At 35.8% G+C, this 21,902-nt stretch overlaps 1 protein-coding gene across 3 annotated transcripts in view; it reads right to left on the reverse strand.

Moving 5' to 3' along the window:
- The window catches only part of NECTIN3 (nectin cell adhesion molecule 3), a 135,367-nt gene that overhangs the window by 85,725 nt on the left and 27,740 nt on the right, over positions 1 to 21,902 (reverse strand). For 2 of the 3 annotated variants that reach the window (XM_023623805.2, XM_023623803.2), the window contains exons 2-4: positions 12,522 to 12,863; positions 4,105 to 4,401; positions 938 to 1,055 (exon numbers count right to left, since the gene is read on the reverse strand). In XM_023623805.2, coding sequence (XP_023479573.2) covers positions 938 to 1,055; positions 4,105 to 4,401; positions 12,522 to 12,863 — 757 coding nt within the window. The remainder of the gene's footprint in view (positions 1 to 937; positions 1,056 to 4,104; positions 4,402 to 12,521; positions 12,864 to 21,902) is intronic. The other variant, XM_023623807.2, reaches the window with a different exon arrangement.

Raw genomic sequence — 21,902 nt, forward strand, 5'->3', positions numbered from 1 at the left:
CTCATCAACAATCTTCCTCAAGCAAAAAGAGGAAAATTGGCAACAGATGTTAGCTCAGGGTCAATCTTCCTCAGTAAAAAAACCAAAAACAAAAACAAACAAACACAAAAAACCACCAAAACCTTGGAGGAACAAAAGAGACAGTAGGTAGAAAGCAGAAAAAACTCTCCGCAGAGGAAACAACTCTAGTATCCCTAGGAAGGAACAAGAAGACACTACCATGCATAAAACAAGAAAAAGATGCTATGAAAAATGAACAGAGAATAAGAAAAATAAGAAAATTATCCACAGTTGACAGATACAAGTCTCTATACTGGAGAAGAGCCCCCAATACTGAGAAATACAAAGGAAAACTTCAGTATAAGTTTGAAATTTAATAGGTAAAGAGAATTAAGGATACTCAGACAGTAAACTACACAAGTAAAAAGAAGCAATTATTAGCCTCAGGGAAAACAAATAGCTTTAGACAAAAGAAAACAGAATTCCAGTATACTACTTAGCTCTCAGTAAATAATATTCATCTGTCATTGGGAGGCAAACAATGATTACAGAGTTGAACTAAAAGTAGCTTAATTTCACTGGGGCTATGAAACATTGGAATATATATGAGCATGTTTGTGTGTGAAGGGGGAGACAAAATTAAATTTTCATTTATCATAATAAGTTGATAGTGTTAAAAATTAGTAAATCTTAGGTTTAAGACCTATGATGGTAACTACCAGAAGGAATTGCTAAAGTAGCCTCTGAGGAATAGAACTGTGGGAGAAGGATGGTGGGGAGAGGTGGGACAGAAGAACACTTAGAAACTCTTCATTTAATTTAATTTTCAGCTATTACTATTATCATGTATTACACTGATAAAAATTACTTTAAATACGATTTAATAATATTTTTCACTTTGCAATAATTTATCTTTAGAAGTATCTAACATTGTTACCTGCTCCACACAGATTTGAAGGGTGGTGGATTTGCATCAGCATTACACTTGAGATTAACACCTTTTCTTCCTACAAACCAATTTCCATCATAGCCTGTTACTGAAACCTCAGGAGCATCTATAAAATAAATTCATGACAAGCCAGATTATCTTTTGTTAATGATAAATGCAACATACAATAATAAAGCATTAACATAATACACTAAACTTTAGAAGAACAGAAATCATTTTTCCTTCTCTCAATATACATAACCAATGTGGAAGACAGTACTCAATAAATATTAGTTGACTAAAAGAATGAGTGAATGAATGGACAATGAGTACCCAAATACTAGGCAACTATATAAGCATGCACAGTTCTAGTTATTAGAGGCTGAATGTAAGAATATTCACAAACCTATAATGAGAAAAAGCAAAATACGAGAGTCCTATTATGAGATATGTAGAGACATATGAACAATGAAAATACATTATCGTACTTAATTTGATAATGAGACTTGGCATTTAAGTACCAAATCACCACATAAAACTGTCTTTAAAGAAATGTTTAATCTGAAAGGAAATATCCCCTAAGAGATATCAATTCAATTACAGAGATTAGATTTCTTATACTACAGTTAATATTCTATGGACATGTAGAGATGTGACACAAACTTTCAAAGACTATAATTACAACTAAAGTAAATTATCCAAGGCCTCAACTGTTCTAAAACATGAACTTTTATCCATTCAATGCACCCAAAGGTCTTTTACAATACAACTAGTTAAAAAGCAATTATCCATATCTACCAGGAAAAAAAATTATGCCTTCAAACTATCAAATCCAACACTAATCATTCATTCAACCATCATATTATTTAGCTCCTAGTAAGTAACAGGCACTGTTTTAGGCATTTGCTATACATATACACTCTAGACTAGAACATAAAATCTATGTTCTAACAGTAATAGGAAAGATGACATTTTAAAAATATTTAACTAAACATCTGTTATGAGGGCCAAGAAGGAAAAGAATAGGATGTTAAGAAAAAAAGAGAAAGAGCCTAATCTACACTGGGCATAGGGTTGGGGAAAGTCATAAAAGACTTCCCCAAGGAAATGTTACTTACTCATGGTGCAAGAACCCTCCTTCTTTCTGCAAGCCACATAGTGAACTAGATAATAGTACATGGCCAAATGTGAAGTTAGAGAGAGACCAGGTCAGTCTTTAACTCTGCCGGGGAAGCTTGACATATTGTCAACCAAGGTTTACAGAAAAGTGGTAAAGAATTAAACTTTTACTAAGGTTCCTTAGTAATTTTAAAAAGAAATGCCTGCCTCTTATAAAAATCAAGAATTAAACACATTTGTAACTTAAAATTGGTACTAAAAAGATGTTGCTGAACAGTACAGATATCTGTGAGTTTAATTTCTTGTAAAAGGAGGAGAGGATAGGTTTTAAAGTATCCCCAAACAATACTTCCAAATTTTGAGATGTGAATTTTGGATGTAAGATTTTATCACCTTAAATTTTGTTCACATGTTTTACAGGTCCCAATTACAAAGAGGAAAAGAAGTCATGAGTACTCTAAAAATATTTTAAGAGCAAGCCAATAAATCTAAGCCATAATTATAAAGTCTTACATTAGAAGAAATATTTTTACATACTTAGGATTGCACTCAAGTAAACAAAAAATATACATAATACAAATTGAAAATTTCAGTCATTATTAGACACAGGGAAGGAAAAAATACATACGAGAAAAATATTAACAGTACTTACAATTGGGATCTGAATTTTACAAGAAAAAGGAAAAAGTTAAAAGTCTGTGAAAGCAAAGTAGGAAAAGGAAAAAGAAAAATTTGCATTCTCCAGAGAAGTACGGAGAAAGGAAGGTATTTGAACTGAAGAATACAATGGTAATAACATTCACATAAGATCACTTCTCAGGTTTAACATTATAAATGTTGAAAAAGATCCTTAGAATTAGCTTTAGAAACTATCATACCAAGTGTGATGAATATCTATAATTTAAAATTCCAGGCATGTCATATCAAATAACAACAAAAAATACATCTCCTATAAAAATCTACCTAGGTTTATGATGTGCTCATGGATGGAAATGACAACAGAACCCAAAAACTTCTAATTTTCTCTCTAATCTGCTTAATTTTCATTATCCTTGCTATAAGCTATCAGCACCACCACTTTTTCTCGTTTAAAATTTTAAAATGCTACACGAAGAATGTATCAAAAACTGAGAAACTTTATAGAAAAGGGAAAAGTATATACACACACACATACACATGAGAGAGTACCCCTTAACAAAAAAATAAAAGTACAAGATGGGTCAGCTTTGAACCTTATCTATAATGGTTATTATCTCAATGATGTCTTTAAAATATTGTTTTACTTATATAAGAATGTTATAACATGGTCAATAAAATCAGATTAGAAATAATACTGAAAAACTACAAATTTTCAAACTAACTAAAATGCACCTAGGAAGTAAAATATTCTTGCTAAAAACCTCATGGGTAGTGTCAATATAACTGAACAATAGCTGAGTTAATTGGCTCGGAGGAGTCATTTGTCTCTAAGTAATGCACATTTTGAGGCATAAATTTCCACAATTCACTTAAGTCCAGTCTATTTTCAAGATCTAAAAAGGATAAAGTTGGGGACTGCCCAGTGGCATAGCGGTTGATTTTGCACACTGCACTTCAGCAGCCCAGGGTTTGCTGGTTCGGATCCCAGGCATGGACCTACATATGGTTCATCAAGCCATGCTGTGGTGGCGTCCCACATACAAAATAGAAGAAGACTAGCACAGATGTTAGCTCAGCAACAATCTTCCTCAGGCAAAAAGGGGAGGATTGGCAACAGATATTAGCTCAGAGCCAGTCTTCCTCACCAAAATAAGTAAATAAATAGGATAGGGTTAAATAATTTTGTTGGAGAGCAGTTTTAAAGTCATTTTCTCTTTTTACAAACTGATAAAAAATGTTCTGGTTAAATGAAATTTCCACAAAAATATTTTAAAAATTAAGAAAAAATGTCAACAAGGAAAAGCTGTAAGAATACCTGAATACTAAATATTCAAACTAAAAAGTATGATATACAATTACATCAAAGGAAGAAAATTAAAATGCATGACGTTTAAAAAGCAAACGTTATCATTACTTACACTGTATATCTAATATGAAAGAATATCGGATGTCCTTTTCCAAGGCTGGATGTTTTACAACACAAGTAATTCGTCTTCCTCTAGCAAATCTGGTTGGAAACAGCTTGTATTGGCTGACAACTGTTGCTGTTTCATTTGGAAAAGAAGTTGTAGTGGATTCCATTTCACCAAGGTCACCTTCCCAGTCAATATGTGCAACTGGTTTTCCAGTGGCTGCGATACAAATGGCTGCTACTGTTTCGTTTCCTCCATCAATTAAAGAATCTGGCCCTTTTATCAGGCTCACAGTGGGTTCAACTGTTTAAATTTTAAAAAATTAGTTACATTTCAATTAAGAATATATTTACACCCTTCCAAGCCACATCTAGCCATATTTCATAAACTTAGAGGTAACTGCCTATAAAATTTACACACACGCTTTTTAGGTAATGTCAACATCAACTGGATTCTTGGAACAAGAGATCATAAGCCAGGACAAACAAGAAGCCGTCTTTCTATAGAACCATTACAAAGACGGCTCTCTCTGGGAAGGAGATGCTTTTCTTTACAGTTCTCCTCAAAATTAGTAATACATACAAAAAAATTCCTGTGAATTGGATGATAAGTTCCATTATGAGATTAAAGATATTATTACTCTGGAAAAAAGGGGACCTTTAATATATAATGCTTCATTTTCCAGCAAAAATGTTTAAAGAAAAATACATTTTAAAATACATTACCAGTATGGACCTACACTGTTAAAATGTAACATCATTAAGAGCTACGTTTATTGGAATGTACATGCCACCTACCTTTTTCTGGTAAAAGAAAGCTCCTCAGCAAGGGAAAGTAACCATAATGTTAGACACTCTCAATCTACGCTCCAGATATCCTAGCTCTCTCTTCACATTTTCTAGCAAATTTTATGTGCTTCTTTCTGCATAAATTCCTTGGTATTCACTTCATGAATTCTTTGGTTTAAGCCTATAGTTTATTCTGTGCATTAAGTTTTTATCTCAAAGACTTTTTTTTCATTTCCAAGATTTCCAATTGGTTCTTTCAATGCCAGGTGTTCTTGATTTGTATCTACTATTTTTGTTTCACAATTTACTTGAAGGGATATTAATATTTTCTGTATGTATTTTCTCTTTTATAAGATGCATGATCATAAAATAATAAAAAGTGCATACAATCCATGTAATGAATAATTTACAGCAAACATCCATGTAACCACCATACATCTTAATAAAGAATACTGGCACCTCCCAAGTCCCTCATATGCCTCTTCTTGATCTTAACACCCGATCTGCCTAAGTGTGACACCATTCTTACTGATGTTAGAAATAAATTTTTGCTTACTTTTCATGATAGTTCTACAACCAACAAATGCAAACCTAAACAAGTTTCATTTTACCTGTTTGTAAACTTAACATGAATGGACTTAGACTACATGTATTTTTGTATAGTTTTTCTTTGATTCAACTTTGTGTTCTTGAAGTTCATTTAGGTGGCAACATTTAGCCTTAGTCTCTTATTTTGGAACTCATTTTTTTTACTTTTTATTTTTAGATCACTCAGATTTACATGCAATTGTATAAATATTAGCTTTAACTGCTGTACGATTTCTTTACTGTTAGATACTGGTGTTGTTTCCTGTTTGGTATAAACAATTTTAAAAGCATTCTCATTCATTTACCTTGGTATCTTCTGAGCAAAAGTTTCTCAAGTTTATCCCTTGCAGTGGCAGTGCTACTATTGTGTTTATTTTCAGCTTCACCAGATAATGCCAAAAAGCTTTCCAAAGTACCTTCTACTCCCAATCTTAGAGTTCCTGTTAGTTTGTATACTCACTACAACTGATATTGTCAGACTTCGCAATGTTTGCCAGTCTCGCAGGCACGCAATGGCATATCACTGAGACTTTTTCATTTCTCAGATTATGAATGAGGTTAAGGATCTTTTCATGTTTATGGGCAATTTGGAATTTCTTCTTCAGAAAAATGACTATTAAAGCCAATTGCTTTTTCTTACTGATTTGGGAGGAGGGTCCTTTTTTGATTATAACTGGTGCAAGTATCTCCTATCAGTTTAGGGCTTGTCTTTTTACACCATGGTGTGTTCCTTTTTGAGAAAGATTAGCCCTGAGCTAACATCTGCCACCAATCCTCCTCTTTTTGCTGAGGAAGACTGGCCCTGAGCTAACATACACACCCATCTTCCTCTACCTTATATGTGGGATGCCTGCCACAGCATGGTGTGACAAGCAGTGCATAGGTCCGCATTGGGGATCTGAACCAGTGAACCCTGGGCCACCAAGGCAGAATGTGCAAACTTAACCACTGCACCACCAGGCCAGGCCCCTCTGGTATATTTTGATGAGCAGAAGTTTTTAATTCAAATGTAGTGAAACATATCAATTTTTATTTTCCTTTTATGTTAACTGCTTTCATATACTAAGAAATACTTGAGGCCAACTGCTGTGTGATGTTTTTGTATATAGTTTCTTGTTCTCTACAGAAATTTTACAGATTGACTTATTTATTCAAATGGCAAGTATTGTTGTTTAACAGTCTGTGTCTGATAATTCCAACATCTTATATCTTTGCACGTCTGTTTGTGTTGTCTTGTTTGTGCTGGCTACCGCTTCTGGGGTATGCCTTACTTGTATGCCTGCTATTCAAGCAGACTACATGCCCATGTTTGACTAATTAAGGTAGAAGCAAATTTGAGGTCTAGAACAAAGGTAGCTTTCCTTCAGAAAAGATGTGTTTTCTTCTGCCAAGCTCTTGAAAACACTAACCAGTCCAGCATCTCCTTAATTTAAGTTCAGATTAGTTGGGTCATATAAACTAGGCCTAGAAGTCATGAGAAGGCTGATTTACTTCTGGTTTACTACTGTTCTGAAAATATAAGCGTTTAGGTACCAGGTGAATATGAGAATGGTTATTAGAAATCCCATCTTGAGCTGAATTGCACTTATTTTCCTCTCTCACTTCTCAAGGCTCCCAAAATCTTAGCTCAGCATCTCCAGTGTTTCTTCTGAATTGTCAAATGTCCTCAGGTTGAATGCACCTTTCAGCTTTCAGTGCTAGGCTGATTTCTACGTTTTCATCCTCTCCTTAGATTTTGCTCTAGTTATATTCCTTATTATGTTGTTATTTCTTTGAAGCTTTCAATGGTGTTTTTTAATATTTCAACCCCTGTGGGTGAGTTGGTCTGAACGAATTATGCCATTAGTAATAGAAACTTTTATCTTTGAGGAACTTAAAAATTTATTTTCAAGTCAATTTTAAATTACATTATTCCTATTTCCTCTGAAGGGACTCAATCTCCTGGTTATCAATTTTATTGGCTTTCTAAAGTTACTTTTGTCAAATACCTCAGTATTTCGTTAACTTCTCTGCACCCCCTTCCTTGTCCAGCAGTTTTGCTGTTGCCTCCCCTTAAGATGCTATCCAATGCCCTGTGTACTCTCATTGGAGGGAACACGAAGTTTCCCCAGCCCTATATGAACGCCAGGATATTGTTAGGTCTTCTGCTTTCTGTTGCTTCCTTCTTCCACCTCAAAAGTCTCCTCTCACATGTACACACATCAGTACTAAAGACTTCAGAGAGCCCTTCTATATGTCTCTAAAGCACTCGCTCACTCTCACTCTCCCCATCTCTCTGATGCTCCCTCTTTCCAGTATTCTACGCCACAAATTCTAATCACCTGTCCTTCCTGAAGTCCAATCTCTTAAATTCAGTGAGGCCCCAAGCGCTGCTCCAATTCCTTGTCACTGAGCAGTAGCCTGGAAACTGCTAAGGAGAGAGCTGAAGCAACTGTAGGACTCACCTTGTTTGAGATCATAATCCTACAGTGCCTATTGTCCAACAACTAAAAACTGCTGGGTCTGGCCTGGTGGTGCAGCAGTTGAGTTCGGTTAACTTCTTCGGCGGCCCAGGATTCTCCAGTTTAGATTCCGGGTGCAGACCTAAGCACACTTGTCAAGCCATACTGTGGTAGGGGTCCCACATATAAAGTAGGGGAAGATGGGCACGGATGTTAGCTCAGGGCCAGTCTTCCTCAGCAAAAAGAGGAGGATTGGCAGCAGATGTTAGCTCAGGGCTAATCTTCCTCAAAACAGAAAGTTTCTTATTTGCCTGGTACTCTTGTTCCTAGAGAGAGAGGCTAAGTCCAATCCCAGTTACTCCAGCACGTCCAGCAACAGAAGTCTATTTTTTAATTGAAAAAGTAACATTACTAAAATTTGGGAAAACAGAGAAAAATTATCCACAGCTCCGATATGCTAATGCAGTCATCATATTCTTCCATTTCCTTCTCTTTTTCTATTTCTAGTCTCTATACAGATGCAATCATGGCATGCCTACAACTTTGAGGCTTTGTTTTTCAAGCAGCAATACCTCTCAATCATAATTTTAACAACTATGTAATATCCCATCAAGAGGAAGTAACCAATCGTGTAACAACTCTTTTACTATGGGGCATTTGTTCTTCAATTTTCCCAAAGTTCTGCGTTAAATCACATTCCCTTAATTTGGTTTCTATTACTACTACTCCATTGAAACTTTAACATCACCACCTAATCTACAGGCTCAATACTTTTCCTTGCTATTGTCTTTGACTAACTTGGTAGAATTTGCTACTTCAGCGCAGTTCTTCCCAATCAGTTCCAGAAGAATTAAGCACTAACTCCCTAAGGCTGTAAGGAGCTAACTTCTGGGCTATGCATTTGGAATGATACTATGTGCATCATCCATAGGAGAAATGAAAAAACGGTCACTCACTTCAATTTCTGTAACATTTAACTCTCACTGTGGAAAAAAGCTGCTAGAGTAATCTTAAAAACTTTTTCTCTTGATAGAAATAATATGACTTTGCCCAAGTTTCCTGAAAGCTCTCTTTGAGCTCTTCATCTCTATTTCTTCCAACCTTCTCCATAATAAAATACTCAGCCCTAGGCCTTCAGTTACTTTTTGTATCTCCCTTAAAAACCTTTATCTGATAAACACTACTTCCCTGATGATCCCTAATTTTCTCCAATTCTGAAACAAGGCTTGACTCCACAGTTTCTAACCACCTGCCTCGTATTTTTTGCCTATATATCCTCAAACTAAAAAACCAAATGCTGAACATCATCATCTCATCCTCCCAATCCCCAACACCTGTTTTTCATTCAGACAGGCCTATTTAAATTAATGGTAATAAGATTTACTCAATCACCAAGGTTCAAAACCTGTTATTGTTCAAACTTCCCTTGTTTCTTATATCCAGTCAGTTATAAAGTACTGCTAGTTATTCCTTTGTAATAGCTTCTTTCTTCACTCAAGTGGCAGAAATTAGAAAATTTCAAGCCTTCATGGCCTCATGGCTGAGACATCATGATTTCAGGACCTCTTCATTTCAATCCATCAGAAACACCAGACTGGGGGGCTGGCCCAGTGACATAGGGGTTAAGTTCGCATGCTCTCCTTCGGAGGCCCAGGGTTCACAGTTTTGAATCTGGAGCATGGACCTACACACTGCTCATCAAGCCATGCTGTGGCAGCATCCCACATACAAAATAGAGGAAGACTGACAACAGATGTTATTAGCTCAGGGACAATCTTCCTCACCAAAAAAAACCCAAACATCAGACTGATCTTCCTAAATCACAACTCTCATCTCAATACTTCCTAAATCAGGTCTAATATGAGTTAGGCATCCCTCTAAGCAAGGTGAGAGGGTGGTCAAAGCAGTGTTTCTCAAGCTTTACTGTGTATATAAATCACATAGGGATCCTGCTAAAATGTAGATTTATCATTTAATAAGTCTAGGAGGAGTCTGAAATTTTGTATTTCTAACAAGCTCCCAAGTGATGCCAGCGCTGCTGTTCATGAACCACATTTTAAACAGCAAGAGTCTGAGAGCAGAAGCAGGGAAGTGAGAAGAAACACAACACTGTATACTAAGTTTGCATAACATAAAGCTCAAATTCCCCATCCTAACATTCAAGTTCCTTTAATGTGGTCCTACTCTACATTTCTAGCCTTCAAGTCTTGTACTCTATATAAATCCTTTAAACCATCAACAAATTATTCAGTAGTTCCACCAACGAAGCTTCTCAACAGTTAAAGATCTCTTCCACCCTCCCCCAGAGGACACTTAGCAATGTCTGAAGACATTCTAAGTTGTCAAAACCATGGGATTGCTACTAGCATCTAGTGGGTAGAGGCCATGGATACTGCTAAACAGTCTACAATGGACAGAACAGCTTACCATCACAAAGAATTCCAGACCAAAATTTCAACTATGCCAACACTGAAGAAATTCTGCCCTAAGAAATGTTTTCTGCCTCCCTGCATTGGCTCACTTACTCTCCCTATGCTTGCTTCCTTTGTGCCTACCCAAAAATTACCCACCTTTCAAGGACTGGCTCAACTGTTTTTTTAGAAAACACTTCCAGACTACCAAGTTTGCCAATCCATTCCTACACCCTACTTAACATGTAGTGTATGACTGCTACATACCAGGAACTCTCATAGACTTTAGAAATATAAAGTTAAGTTTTAAAGCTCAGAGTTGCAGTCCACCATGTGTTTATACTGGAGAAAACATAATAGACAGTATGGTAACTGCTGCAACAAAAATATGCTCAAGATAGAACAGCAAAAGAGCAAAACAACATCAAATTGTGTGGGGGCTAGATATTTCCAGTATGGTTTCCAAAAGGATGTGGTTTGATGAATAGTAGTTAAATAGAAGAATGCAGGGAGAGACAGGAGGAAAAGGTGGCAATCTAGGTAGGAGGAAAAATACACGTAAAAACACAGACAGGTGTTAAGAGAACTACAAATAGTCTGTTATGAGCATAAAATTTTGGTTGTTGGGAGAGGTGGAGCAAGGGACGGAATGGATCAAGCTAGAGAAGTAGGTGCTGATAAAATCATGACGTCTTATACTATAAACAGTCGAGTTTTAAACCATTGTTACTGTATTAATTTAGGAAAAATTACTAAAATTTAAAGCAAAAAATAAGTTCATTCCCATGAGCTCTCTTCCACATGCAAACTATTTATCTTTTATTTTCTTGACACTGAACTTTGCGACCTCAGGTAAAAAACCTGATGGCCTGCACTTGATATTTCAGATATTTATGCCTTGCTTTCCAATCAAAATGTTTCTCAGAAGTACCAAATTCGTAAATTAAGTTATATTTCCCCACAGCTCTTAGGGCAGTGTCTTAAACATATAAAGTCCTCAAATATTTAATTTTATTTCTATTTTTATATTATATCTCTCAACATGAAAAAACATAACAAATCTGGACAAAATTGCTTTCCTGCATTTCAGGAAATTAAACCATTAGATGATAGGAGCTGTGTACTTGTTTGGTTCTCTGGAAGCAGACACTGAGACCATGTGAGGAGCACAAAGGTTCATTAGAGAATAACATCTGGGAGAAAACTGGAGAAGGACTGAGTATGGGGATCTATCAGCAGACCTGACAAAGTCCCTGATAGGCAACAGGAAGACTCGGCACAATCTTCCTCCTCCTGCCCACTAAAGGAGTCTCACTTCGGGTGGAAATGGCTAACATTGCTATTACTCCTTAATTCTTGTTCTAATATTCCAAAAGTATTCACCAGCATTTCCAAATTGGTTTACCTTTCACTGCAAGAGGCTATCTTAATGCTAATAAGCTCATTTTAAATTCCACCATAAACTTTAACAGTTATCAGAGAGGAAGAGGTAAAAGATCACTCATTATGAGCAGGAGACCAAGATTCAAACAGCTATGCAAATCCACAACAGCAGAAATAAAATTGATTTAAAAACCAAACAGAAGGAGTCAATGGCTCCAAGACAACAGTCATTTAAAAAAAATGGGTGGGGCAGGCCCAGTGGCACAGCAGTTAAGTGCACACGTTCCACTTCGGCGGCCCGGGGTTCACCAATTGGGATCCTGGGTGCAGAGATGGCACCACTTCGCATGTCATGCTGTGGTAGGTGTCCCACATATAAAATAGAGGAAGATGGGCATGGATGTTAGCTCAGGGCCAGTCTTCCTCAGAGAAAAGAGGAGGATTGGCAGCAGTTAGCTCAGGGCTAATCTTCCTCAAAAAAAAAGGAGAAAGATTATTTAAAGGTTGAAAATTTGAGGGAAAATAATGAAAATAAATATGTCAAAGAAACTCAGCATTATTAAAAATAAAAAGCAATCTTTCATGAAGAAAAAATAGCTAAAAACTACATAGCATTATATAGATAGGCAGGTAGATACAGACATTGTTTAAGAGAGCCTAGAATCACAGAATTTTAAGACAACTTGAAAAATCATATATGAATTCTTTTAAACATAAATTTATATATAATTTCAATCATTTTAAATTCTTGAAAATACTTTTATTATAATCCTCACCAATACCACCAAAACATACAATTCAAGCATACCTACCTAACACAGTTACAACTGTAGAGGACTGAGCATTTCCAAGGGGGAATGTAACAGCTTTGCATACGTATTTTCCAGAATCAGAGAATCCTATGTTATGTAGAGTAATCGTTGCATCATTAAGTGAATAGTTTTTAAACAAGACTCTTCCCTGATACTCTCCTTGAACAGAGAATCCATATTGAGGATGATGAACTGCAACAGTCTGTGAACTTTTGCCATGTATCTTCTCCCATGAAATCTGCGTTATAGTCTCATTTACTTCAATTAAACACTTCAATGAAACATTCTTTCCCCACACTGCTGTAACATGTGGCTCCACAATAATTGGTCCAGCTAAGGCACCTAGGGGAAAAAAAAAGTATAGGTCTTAAAATGGAAAAAAGTTATGCTAACATATGACCATTCTCCTTCCTTTACTGTTTCCCCCCTCCCTCCCTTTTCCCCTCCTATAGGGGCACACACACACACACACACACACTTATGACTGAATAACAAGAAGGACTGAAAAATGCTAGATATTCCTGGGGCTAGATATAAGACCCAAAGAGTGACTCTCAAATAGATCAAATACCCGCCAATATTGCTGCAGTGGGAAAAGTACTAGACTGGACCAAGAGTAAGACTGGAAGCAGCTCCTTCCCCAGTCAAGTCTTCAGATGAGATCCCAGCCCTACTGACACCTTGACTGCAGCCTTGTGAGAGACTGAAGCAAAGGACCAGCTGAGCCATGCCTGGATTCCTGACCCAAAGAAACTGAGAGATAACAAACAGTAGTTTTAAAGCTGCTGAGTTTTAGAGTAATTTTTACTCAGCAAAAGATAACTAATACATGTAGGATCTGTCCAAAGTACCCTCTTTTAGAGGATTCCTCTACCAAAAATCTCTATAAAAAACTTTAAGATAGATCAACTGCCAAAAAATAATTAATTAAAAAAACACTTGGCACTGGCCTGGTGGCATAGTGGTTAAATTCCCACATTCCACTTCGGAAGCCCAGAGTTTGCCAGTTCATATCCTGGGTGTGACCTACACACCACTCATCAGGCCATGCTGTGGTGGTATCTCACATAGAAGAACTAGGAGGAGTTACAACTAGATATACAACTATGTGCTAGCGCTGTGGGAAGGGGGAAGAAAAGAGGAAGACTGGCAAAAGATGTTAACTCAGAGCCAATCTTCCTCGCCAAAAAAAAGCATACCTTTTAAAAAAAAAACCAAAACACCACCTCCCATTGAATTAAGGTGCTCTCCAGTTGGACAAAATGGTATGGGAAAAAGAGACTAAAAGCATGGCAGTCCCAAAGAAGCCTCATTAAAAATAAATTAATTAATTAATTAAAATTTAAAAACACATATAAATGTGAAATCAATTTTTTCCATTTTTCATCATGAAGAAAAAAAGAATTTCACAAACAAAAGTTAAAATGAAATGACATCAAATTCTCTTATAATACTGATTTCCTTCCTAAAAGCAACAGACAAAATCTAAATCAGTTTAAGGGAAAGAAGACTAACATTTATGAATACTAAAGTCAAGCAAGATGCTGCTCACTGACAATATTAGAACATACATAACAAATTCTTGAAGAGTTTATGACTCACATATGTGTCCTGACAAAATAAATACTCAGATTAAGAAGCCAACTGATATAAACACTCAAAAATGGAAATTGCATAAACAATACCTTTAAAATTTAGAGTTATGTCTAACAACATTTTTAAATAAATACAAAAATGCAGAAGGGTATCGCTTAAAAGATAATCAAGAAAAATATGTTTAAACATGTTCAAACAGTTCTAAACAATGACAAATACTATACAATATTATTCCATGAACCTTTTTTGGGAGGGAAAAAAAACACAACAAAATAAATAAATAAATACGAGGGAAAACTTTACCATTCAAGAGATGACTGAGGATATTACAAAAAATGACAATTCACACTTACTAAATTTAACAGCTATGGAAGAAAAATATTTTTTTGAATCATTGCCCCCCAAAAGTATCAAGCCCAAAATATGTACCATCATGCTCTCAAGTATAGATAATTACTATTTTAAAATTAATCCAAGATACATAAAATATATACATAAGTATTCTAAATTATTCTAGCAAGTTATCATAAGCCTAATAATAAAACAGAAAATACACAAATGAAAGAGCAGTTTATGAGTATTAATTATAAATTGCATGTAATATTATGAAATAACACTGAGGTCTGTATTTAAAGAAAAAGACACAATGACCAAGTAGGATATTCCAAGAACTTAAGAATAGTTTTACACTATTTATCACACTGTAAGCTCACAAGACTTTCTCATTTGATGCTGAAAAGGCATTTAATAAAGTTTAACATTCACTATCCGATTTTTAAAAACAAAACCTAACAACTAAGAAAAGCTTTCTTAATAACAGATTCTTCTCAAATCAGTGGCCATTACAACACTAAAACAGAAAAAGGAGGCATGGCTATTAAAGAAAGATCAAGACAAGATGGTGCAGTATCATTATCATTGTTCAACTGAGACTGGACATTCTAGTGTAATGAGATAAGAGAGAAACGGAAGGATAAGTATTAGAAAGGAACAGACAGAATTATTATTTGAAAAACCTATTACCTGAAAACCCTAATAAGGTCAGGTAAAGGGCTATTAAATAATAGCGTTGCTTAGAAGACACGCAAAATGTATAGAAAATATATAATTAACACATTATAACAGGTGATAACGTCTATAAATTTATTGCAGAAAAAGACAATATTTGCAAAATATTACTATTCAAAACATCTATGAATAGAGTTGTAAAGAACCTATAAACCTAAGCAACTGACTCGAATAGATGGAAGATATGTCATGTTCCTGGACAGGAAAACTTAATACCACATAGACATCAGATCTCCCCATATTAACAAATTCAATGTAACTGCAGTGAAAATTGATAAAAATTTTTTAAATTAGACTAAGGACAATAGCTAAGAAATATTCAAAAACAATGGCCCAGAAGGAGGGAGTGGAAATACTAAAGTAAAAATAATAAAAAGCTTACTATTAGTATCTTAAAACAACTGAAAGTACACAAATACATCAACACATATACTGGCATATAGTATAAAGTTAGTATTTTATATGTGTGGGGAAATGAATTAGTCAAAACATGCTGAAAGGACAACAGCTAAATATTTGGAAATAGATGGATCCTTGCTTTATACTAAACACACACACACAAATCCTGATGGACTGACTGAAGATCTAAATGTAAAAAATTAGTCACATACACCTGTGCATATACTGACAGTTACTTTTTGCATATTCTGGCAGATAATATTAGTTACTCCTATGGTGTGGGATTACTAAGGATTAAAAAAAGAACTTTTAGTTATTACTTTGTGCTATTCTTTGACATGAGAATCATTTATAATAAGTAATATTAGTAATAAAAGCAAATCAAAAATAAAAATAAACAGAATTCTCCTCCTGAGGTGGAAGTGGAGAAGAGGTAGGATAAGGATAGTGTTATGAACTGAATGTATCCCTCCAAAATTTAGATATTGAAGCCCAAACCTCTGAAGTGATGGTATCTGGGAGACGGGCCTTTATGTGGCAATTAGGTTTATATGAGGTCATGAGAATGGGGCCCCCAGGCGGCATTAATGTCCTTATAAGAAAAGGGAGACTAGAACTCTCTCACTGTTTCTCTCTTTCTCTCCACTATAGGAGGATTAAGTGAGAAGGTGGATGCCTACAAGTCAGGAAGAGGGTCCTTACCAGAAACTGAATCTGCTCATGCCTTGATCTTGAACCTCTCAGCCTCCAGGACAGTGAGACATAAATGTCTGTTGTTTAAACCAGACTATAGTGTTTTTTGTTATAGCAATCTGATCTAAGACATTAAGTATCAGAATAACCCGGGAGGGATAGTGCTAATTCTATCTCCTTTCCACCTATGAAAACCATGGCCTCGTGGGCCACTATTACTCAAGGGAGTATTTAGAGATAGGAGAAAAACACAGATCCACTGAATCAAAAATACACAAAAAATATTCTGCAACATTTAAATGGTGAAAGCCACTCTCTCAGCATATCAGCAAAGACAGAAAAAACACCAAGCAAAAGGTTGACAGATTTGACCAGAAAAACTAACCCCTTAGTAAACAAAGAGTTTGACTAGATATTTACAAAAAACTATAAATGGTTATTTTTAATGTGTTCAACTATACTAGTAAACAAATAAATATTAATGTAACTATCAGGTTTTTCACACTCACTTTTTGTTTTAATTTCTAGGAAGTAATGAGTGATTTTTTACTTTCTACAAAAATATTCTGAGTAGTTTTTGCTTATTGCAAAGGTAAATTTTGGTGTAATGTTTTTTGTTGTTTCAATCCTTAAACCTCTGAGCAAGGCTTTACACTACCCTTCAAATATTGATAGTCTGGTTCTCTGTTAGATTCTATTAGCTTTTAATGATTTATCTCCTTTTCTGTGTTTTAGTTAAGCCAGAGTTGGTTTCAGTTGCTTGCAAACAAAGTGTCTAATACATTTCTAATCCTAAACTAAACTCAAAAGTTAAAAATCACTTCTGAAGATGATTTTCCCTGTGGAATAACAGATTTTCCATTGTGGTTCTTAGACCAAAGAATCTTAGAATGCCTCACTACTCAAGGCATCGCAAACACTGAGCCTACTCTCACTCCGAACTTTCCCATATGAAGCTGAGTATGACTGCAGAGCAGAAGCATGTCTCGGGGAAACATAAATGTTTATTACTAAAGACCTAAATTATGTGAAGTAAGTTCTTCATTAATGGTGATAGAAGCCTAGAATATAAAGAGTCTAAGGAAGAGCAAAGACTTGAACCATCATATCTGGCAAAACCCTAACTTTGTCATAACGTGTTCCCAGCTACTGAACACTCAAGGGGCCAAGGAAAAACATGGTAAGATATGATGCTCTGTTTCTGCTCTGTGTGTCTATCTGATTCATAAGTTTTGTATCATTAACTAATTAATTAAATCCAATTTATTATCCTTTCAGAGAGAAAGTTCCCCTAACTGTAGCTCCCATGAAAACACTACAACTACAAAAATACAACTCTTTGGAGTTTTCATGTGTATCTGAGTAGTCACTCAGTCAGGATTTAGAGTGCCCAGACGATACAAATCATTTGGAAATATATATCCAACAAGAAGCTTGTGTCAGAAAAAGAAAATATAATGACTCATGTACTATAACTTCTATGAGTTATTTAAAAACAAAAATAAACAAAAAGACTTGAGATTCCTATTAGAGATCATATTAAAGTGTTTGAAATGGAAGTATGAATAAAGTGGCAACAGTTAACTTTCTTACCTCTCTCACTCCCAGGAACGAACCAAGAAGTAGTTGAAGTCATCACAAATCTATCTTTAAAACTATCCTTTCTGACACTTTGATACCATCTTTTATCACCTTTGATTTCTCAACCTACAGGAAATGGCAGACATCTTGGACATTTTAGGTCCAAGGATCTTTCAAATGTCAGGATCTACAAAGAGGTACATTCAAATATACTACAAATGAAACATTTATTGTACTCTATGTCCAACTAGAAACCTCCAAGGATCTCTGAGGTATGGATCCTTTCAGACCCCTCTGAATTTAGAACAGCTTTTTGAAGCAACAATTGAAGCATACATTCTCAAAAAATTAGTAAAATCACAGCATCTAGGTATCCTCAACAACTTCAGCATAAACACATTTTAGATGAATCAAATTTATCACCAGCACATTCAATAATTAATCTGAACTGTTTTAAACTGATAAATGTTTACGTCATGTCAACTTTGAAAATGTACTGAAAAAGTCTTTTCAACAAAATTCCCAAAACACAAAAGCATAGAAGAGCAGAGCCAAGTGAATTAAAGAATAAAATGTGAAACTATTTATAAGCTGCAAATTCAAATTCTATTAGGGTTCTATGAAAGAATCTCTAACTTCCTGTCATGTTATAACTAGAAAAGATAAGTCTGGGATCATAGGACATCCTATATTCTAAGGAGAAACCTGAATCACATACCAAAAATGGTTGAGAGAACCCCGGGCATTCATTTCTCAGTATGTATTAGGTGGCTACTTTGAGCCAGGCACTGTTCTAGGTGCTGGGAAGAGTACTGAACAGATGTCCCTGTCTTTATTTCCTTTACATTTTAATCAGAGAAAAAGAACTAACAAGAAAATAAAAAGACATCTCAGAAAGTAAGAACTATGGAGGAAAGTACGGAAGGTAAGAGGGACGCTAATTGCTTAGGGTAGCACCATAGCTTTTAGATCTAGAAGTGATAAAACAAGGCCTTTTTGAGAAAACATTAAAGCACTTTTTTCAAGTGAGGGGGAGAGAGGAAAGAACCTTTCAGTGTCCCTAGAGTGAAAGGAGAGGAAGAATGATAGGAGATGAGGCCACAGAGGTAGGAGGGAACCAGACCTATACAGGTCATTGTAAGATTTTGCTTTAATCCTAAATGAGAAACCACTAGAAAATTTTTAGCAGAAACGTGACATATTCTAACTTTTAAAAGGATCGCTCTGCTATGTTGGGAACAGATGACAGGGAGGCAAGTACTAAACAAAGGATACCAGTTAGGAACCTATTTTGTTAATGGAGGAGAGAGATGGGCTTTGCACCAGGGTAATCAAAGTGACAGTGTTTAAACTATATTTTGAAAGCAGAGCAAACAGGATTTGTTGATGGAACAAAAAATTGAGTCAGAGAGAAAGAGAGAAGCCAAAATTACTCCAAAGTTTTTGGTGTGAGCAAGTGGAATGATGGAGTTACCACTTACCAAAATGACAACTAGCAAATGGAGCATTTTTAAGCATTAGAGGTAGCTCAGACGGTAGAGCTCAGAAGTGGAGGTAGAGAGGAGCTCAGAAGTGCAGTTTTACAGTTTTGGACTTGTTAAATTTGTGACGCATATTGCACAACCAAATGGATACGCTGAAGAAGCAGCTAGATATATAAAAGTATGCTCTTCTGGAGAAAGAGACGGACTAGAGATACAAATTTAGAGTAACCAACATATAATAGTCATGAGACTGAATGAAACCATCTACAAGGTATTAATGGCATGAAGAACAAGCACCCATGGTGCACATTCAAACATTTAAAGGTTTGGAAGTTGGGTAAAATTAAAAAAAAAAGATAGCAAAAGAGTAGCCAGGGAAGAAGGAAGAAGACCAAGAAGCATCCTGCACAGTCAGTGAAGCAACTACCTAGAAAAAGAGTGATCAATTATTCCAAATGCTGCCAATAAGCCAAAAAAGAGAAGGAGTGATAAGTAATCAATAAATTTAACAACTGTCTCAGTGAGTGGTGAGGATAAAAGTCTGATTGGAATGAATTTATAATCCTATAAAGACTTCAACTTCTAGCCAAGGAGGAGTAACAGGATTCACCCTCCTGCTTGAAACAACCATTTCAAGACAATGATCAACAGGCACAAAAGGATACTGATCCCTGAGAGACAGTAAACACACAAGGTGAGCTTGATGAATAGCCTCAGCCTACCACCTGGAATCAATTCCAAAGCCTCAACATAGGGAAAGAGAACCTAAACAGCCAGCCAGTCTCCCTGAGTTCTGTCCAACATTGGTACTAGCCAGTACAATGAGGCAAGAAAAAGAAATAAAACGCATCCAATTAGAAAAGAATAAAATTGTCTTTATTTGCAGAAAACACACTCATCGGTGTAGAAAACATGACAGAATCTATAAAAAAGCTACACAAGGGTATTCAGCAAGAACACTAAGTAGTCCTTACGTAGGACCTAACATCAAAATACAGAAATCAATTGTATTTCTATGTATTAGTAGCAACAAATTGGAGAAAGAAATTTAAAACACTGCTGTTTAGAATAGCATCAAAAATTTAAAAAGACGAAATAGAGACAAATCTGATACAAGCTATGAAAAACCCGTACAGTTAAAACTATACAACTTGCTGAGAGGGGCCGGCCCGGTGGTGTAGAGGTTAAGTTCACGTGCTCTACTTCAGCAGCCCAGGGTTCGCCATTTCAGATACCGGGCACGGACCTGCGCACGACTTATCAAGCCATGCTGTGGCAGGCATTCCACATATAAAGTAGAGGAAGATGGGCTTGGCTGTTAGTTCAGAGCCAATCTTCCTCAGCAAAAAGAGAAGGACTGGTGGCAGATGTTAGCTCAGGGCTAATCTTGCTCAAAAAAAAAAAAAAAAAGATATACTTAAGCTGCTTAATGGGAAAAAAATCTTTGCAAAATGTATTTAATAAAGGATTTATATCTGATAAAGAACTGGAAACCAAAATACATAAAGAACTTTCAAAACTTCATTAAAAGAAAACAAACAGCCAATAAAAAAAAAATGGGCAAAAGATCTGAACAGATACATCACCAAATCGTACATGAAAAGATGTTCAACATCATTAGAGAACTGCAAATTAAGACCAAAACAAGGTACCACTACACATCCAATAGAGTGGCTAAAATTAAAAAGGCTGACAATACCAAATGTTGGAGAGAATGTGGAGGAACTAAAATTCTCCTACACTGCTGGCTGAACTGTAAAATGGTACCACCACATTGGAAGACACTTTGGCAATTTCTTCAAGTTCATACAAGCACCATATCAACCACCCATTTCACTCCTATGTCTTTACTCATTAAAAAAGAAAGTGTGTGTCTATATAAAGATTTGTACACAAATGTTCATAACAGCTTTAATTGTAACAGCCAAAAACCAGAACCCACCCAAATGTCCATTAACAGGTGAATGAATAAATAAATTGTGGCATACCCATACAATGAAATACTACTCAGCAATAAAAAAAAATATGCAACCAGGAATAGAAGGGATCTTCTTCAATTTGATAAAGAACATCTATTTAAAAAAACCTACAGCTAACATCATACTTAATGGTGAGAAACTAGAAGCCTTCGTGATAAGATCAGGAACAAGGCAGGGATGTCCTCTCTATGCTATCTTTTCAACATCATAGAAGTTCAAGCTAAAGCAGTAAGATAAGCAAAGGAAATAGGGGTCAGCTCCATGGCCAAATGGTTAAGTTTGTGTGCTCCACTTCAGCAGCCCAGGATTTCACCAGTTCAGATCCTGGGTACAGACATGGCCCTGCTCATCAGGCCACACTGAGGTGGCATCCCACATAGTACAACCAGAAGGACCTACGTCTAGAATATACAGCTATGTACTGATGTACTGGGGGGGCTTCGGGGAGAAAACGAAAGAAAAAAAAAAAGAAGATTGGCAACAGATGGCTCACGTGCCAATCTTAAAGAAAAAAGAAGAAAAGGAAATAAAAGGTATACTGATTGGAAAGGGAGAAATAAAACTTTGTTCACAGATGACAT

The sequence above is a fragment of the Equus caballus genome, chromosome 19, assembly GCF_041296265.1.
Source record: "Equus caballus isolate H_3958 breed thoroughbred chromosome 19, TB-T2T, whole genome shotgun sequence".
NCBI lineage: Eukaryota > Metazoa > Chordata > Mammalia > Perissodactyla > Equidae > Equus > Equus caballus.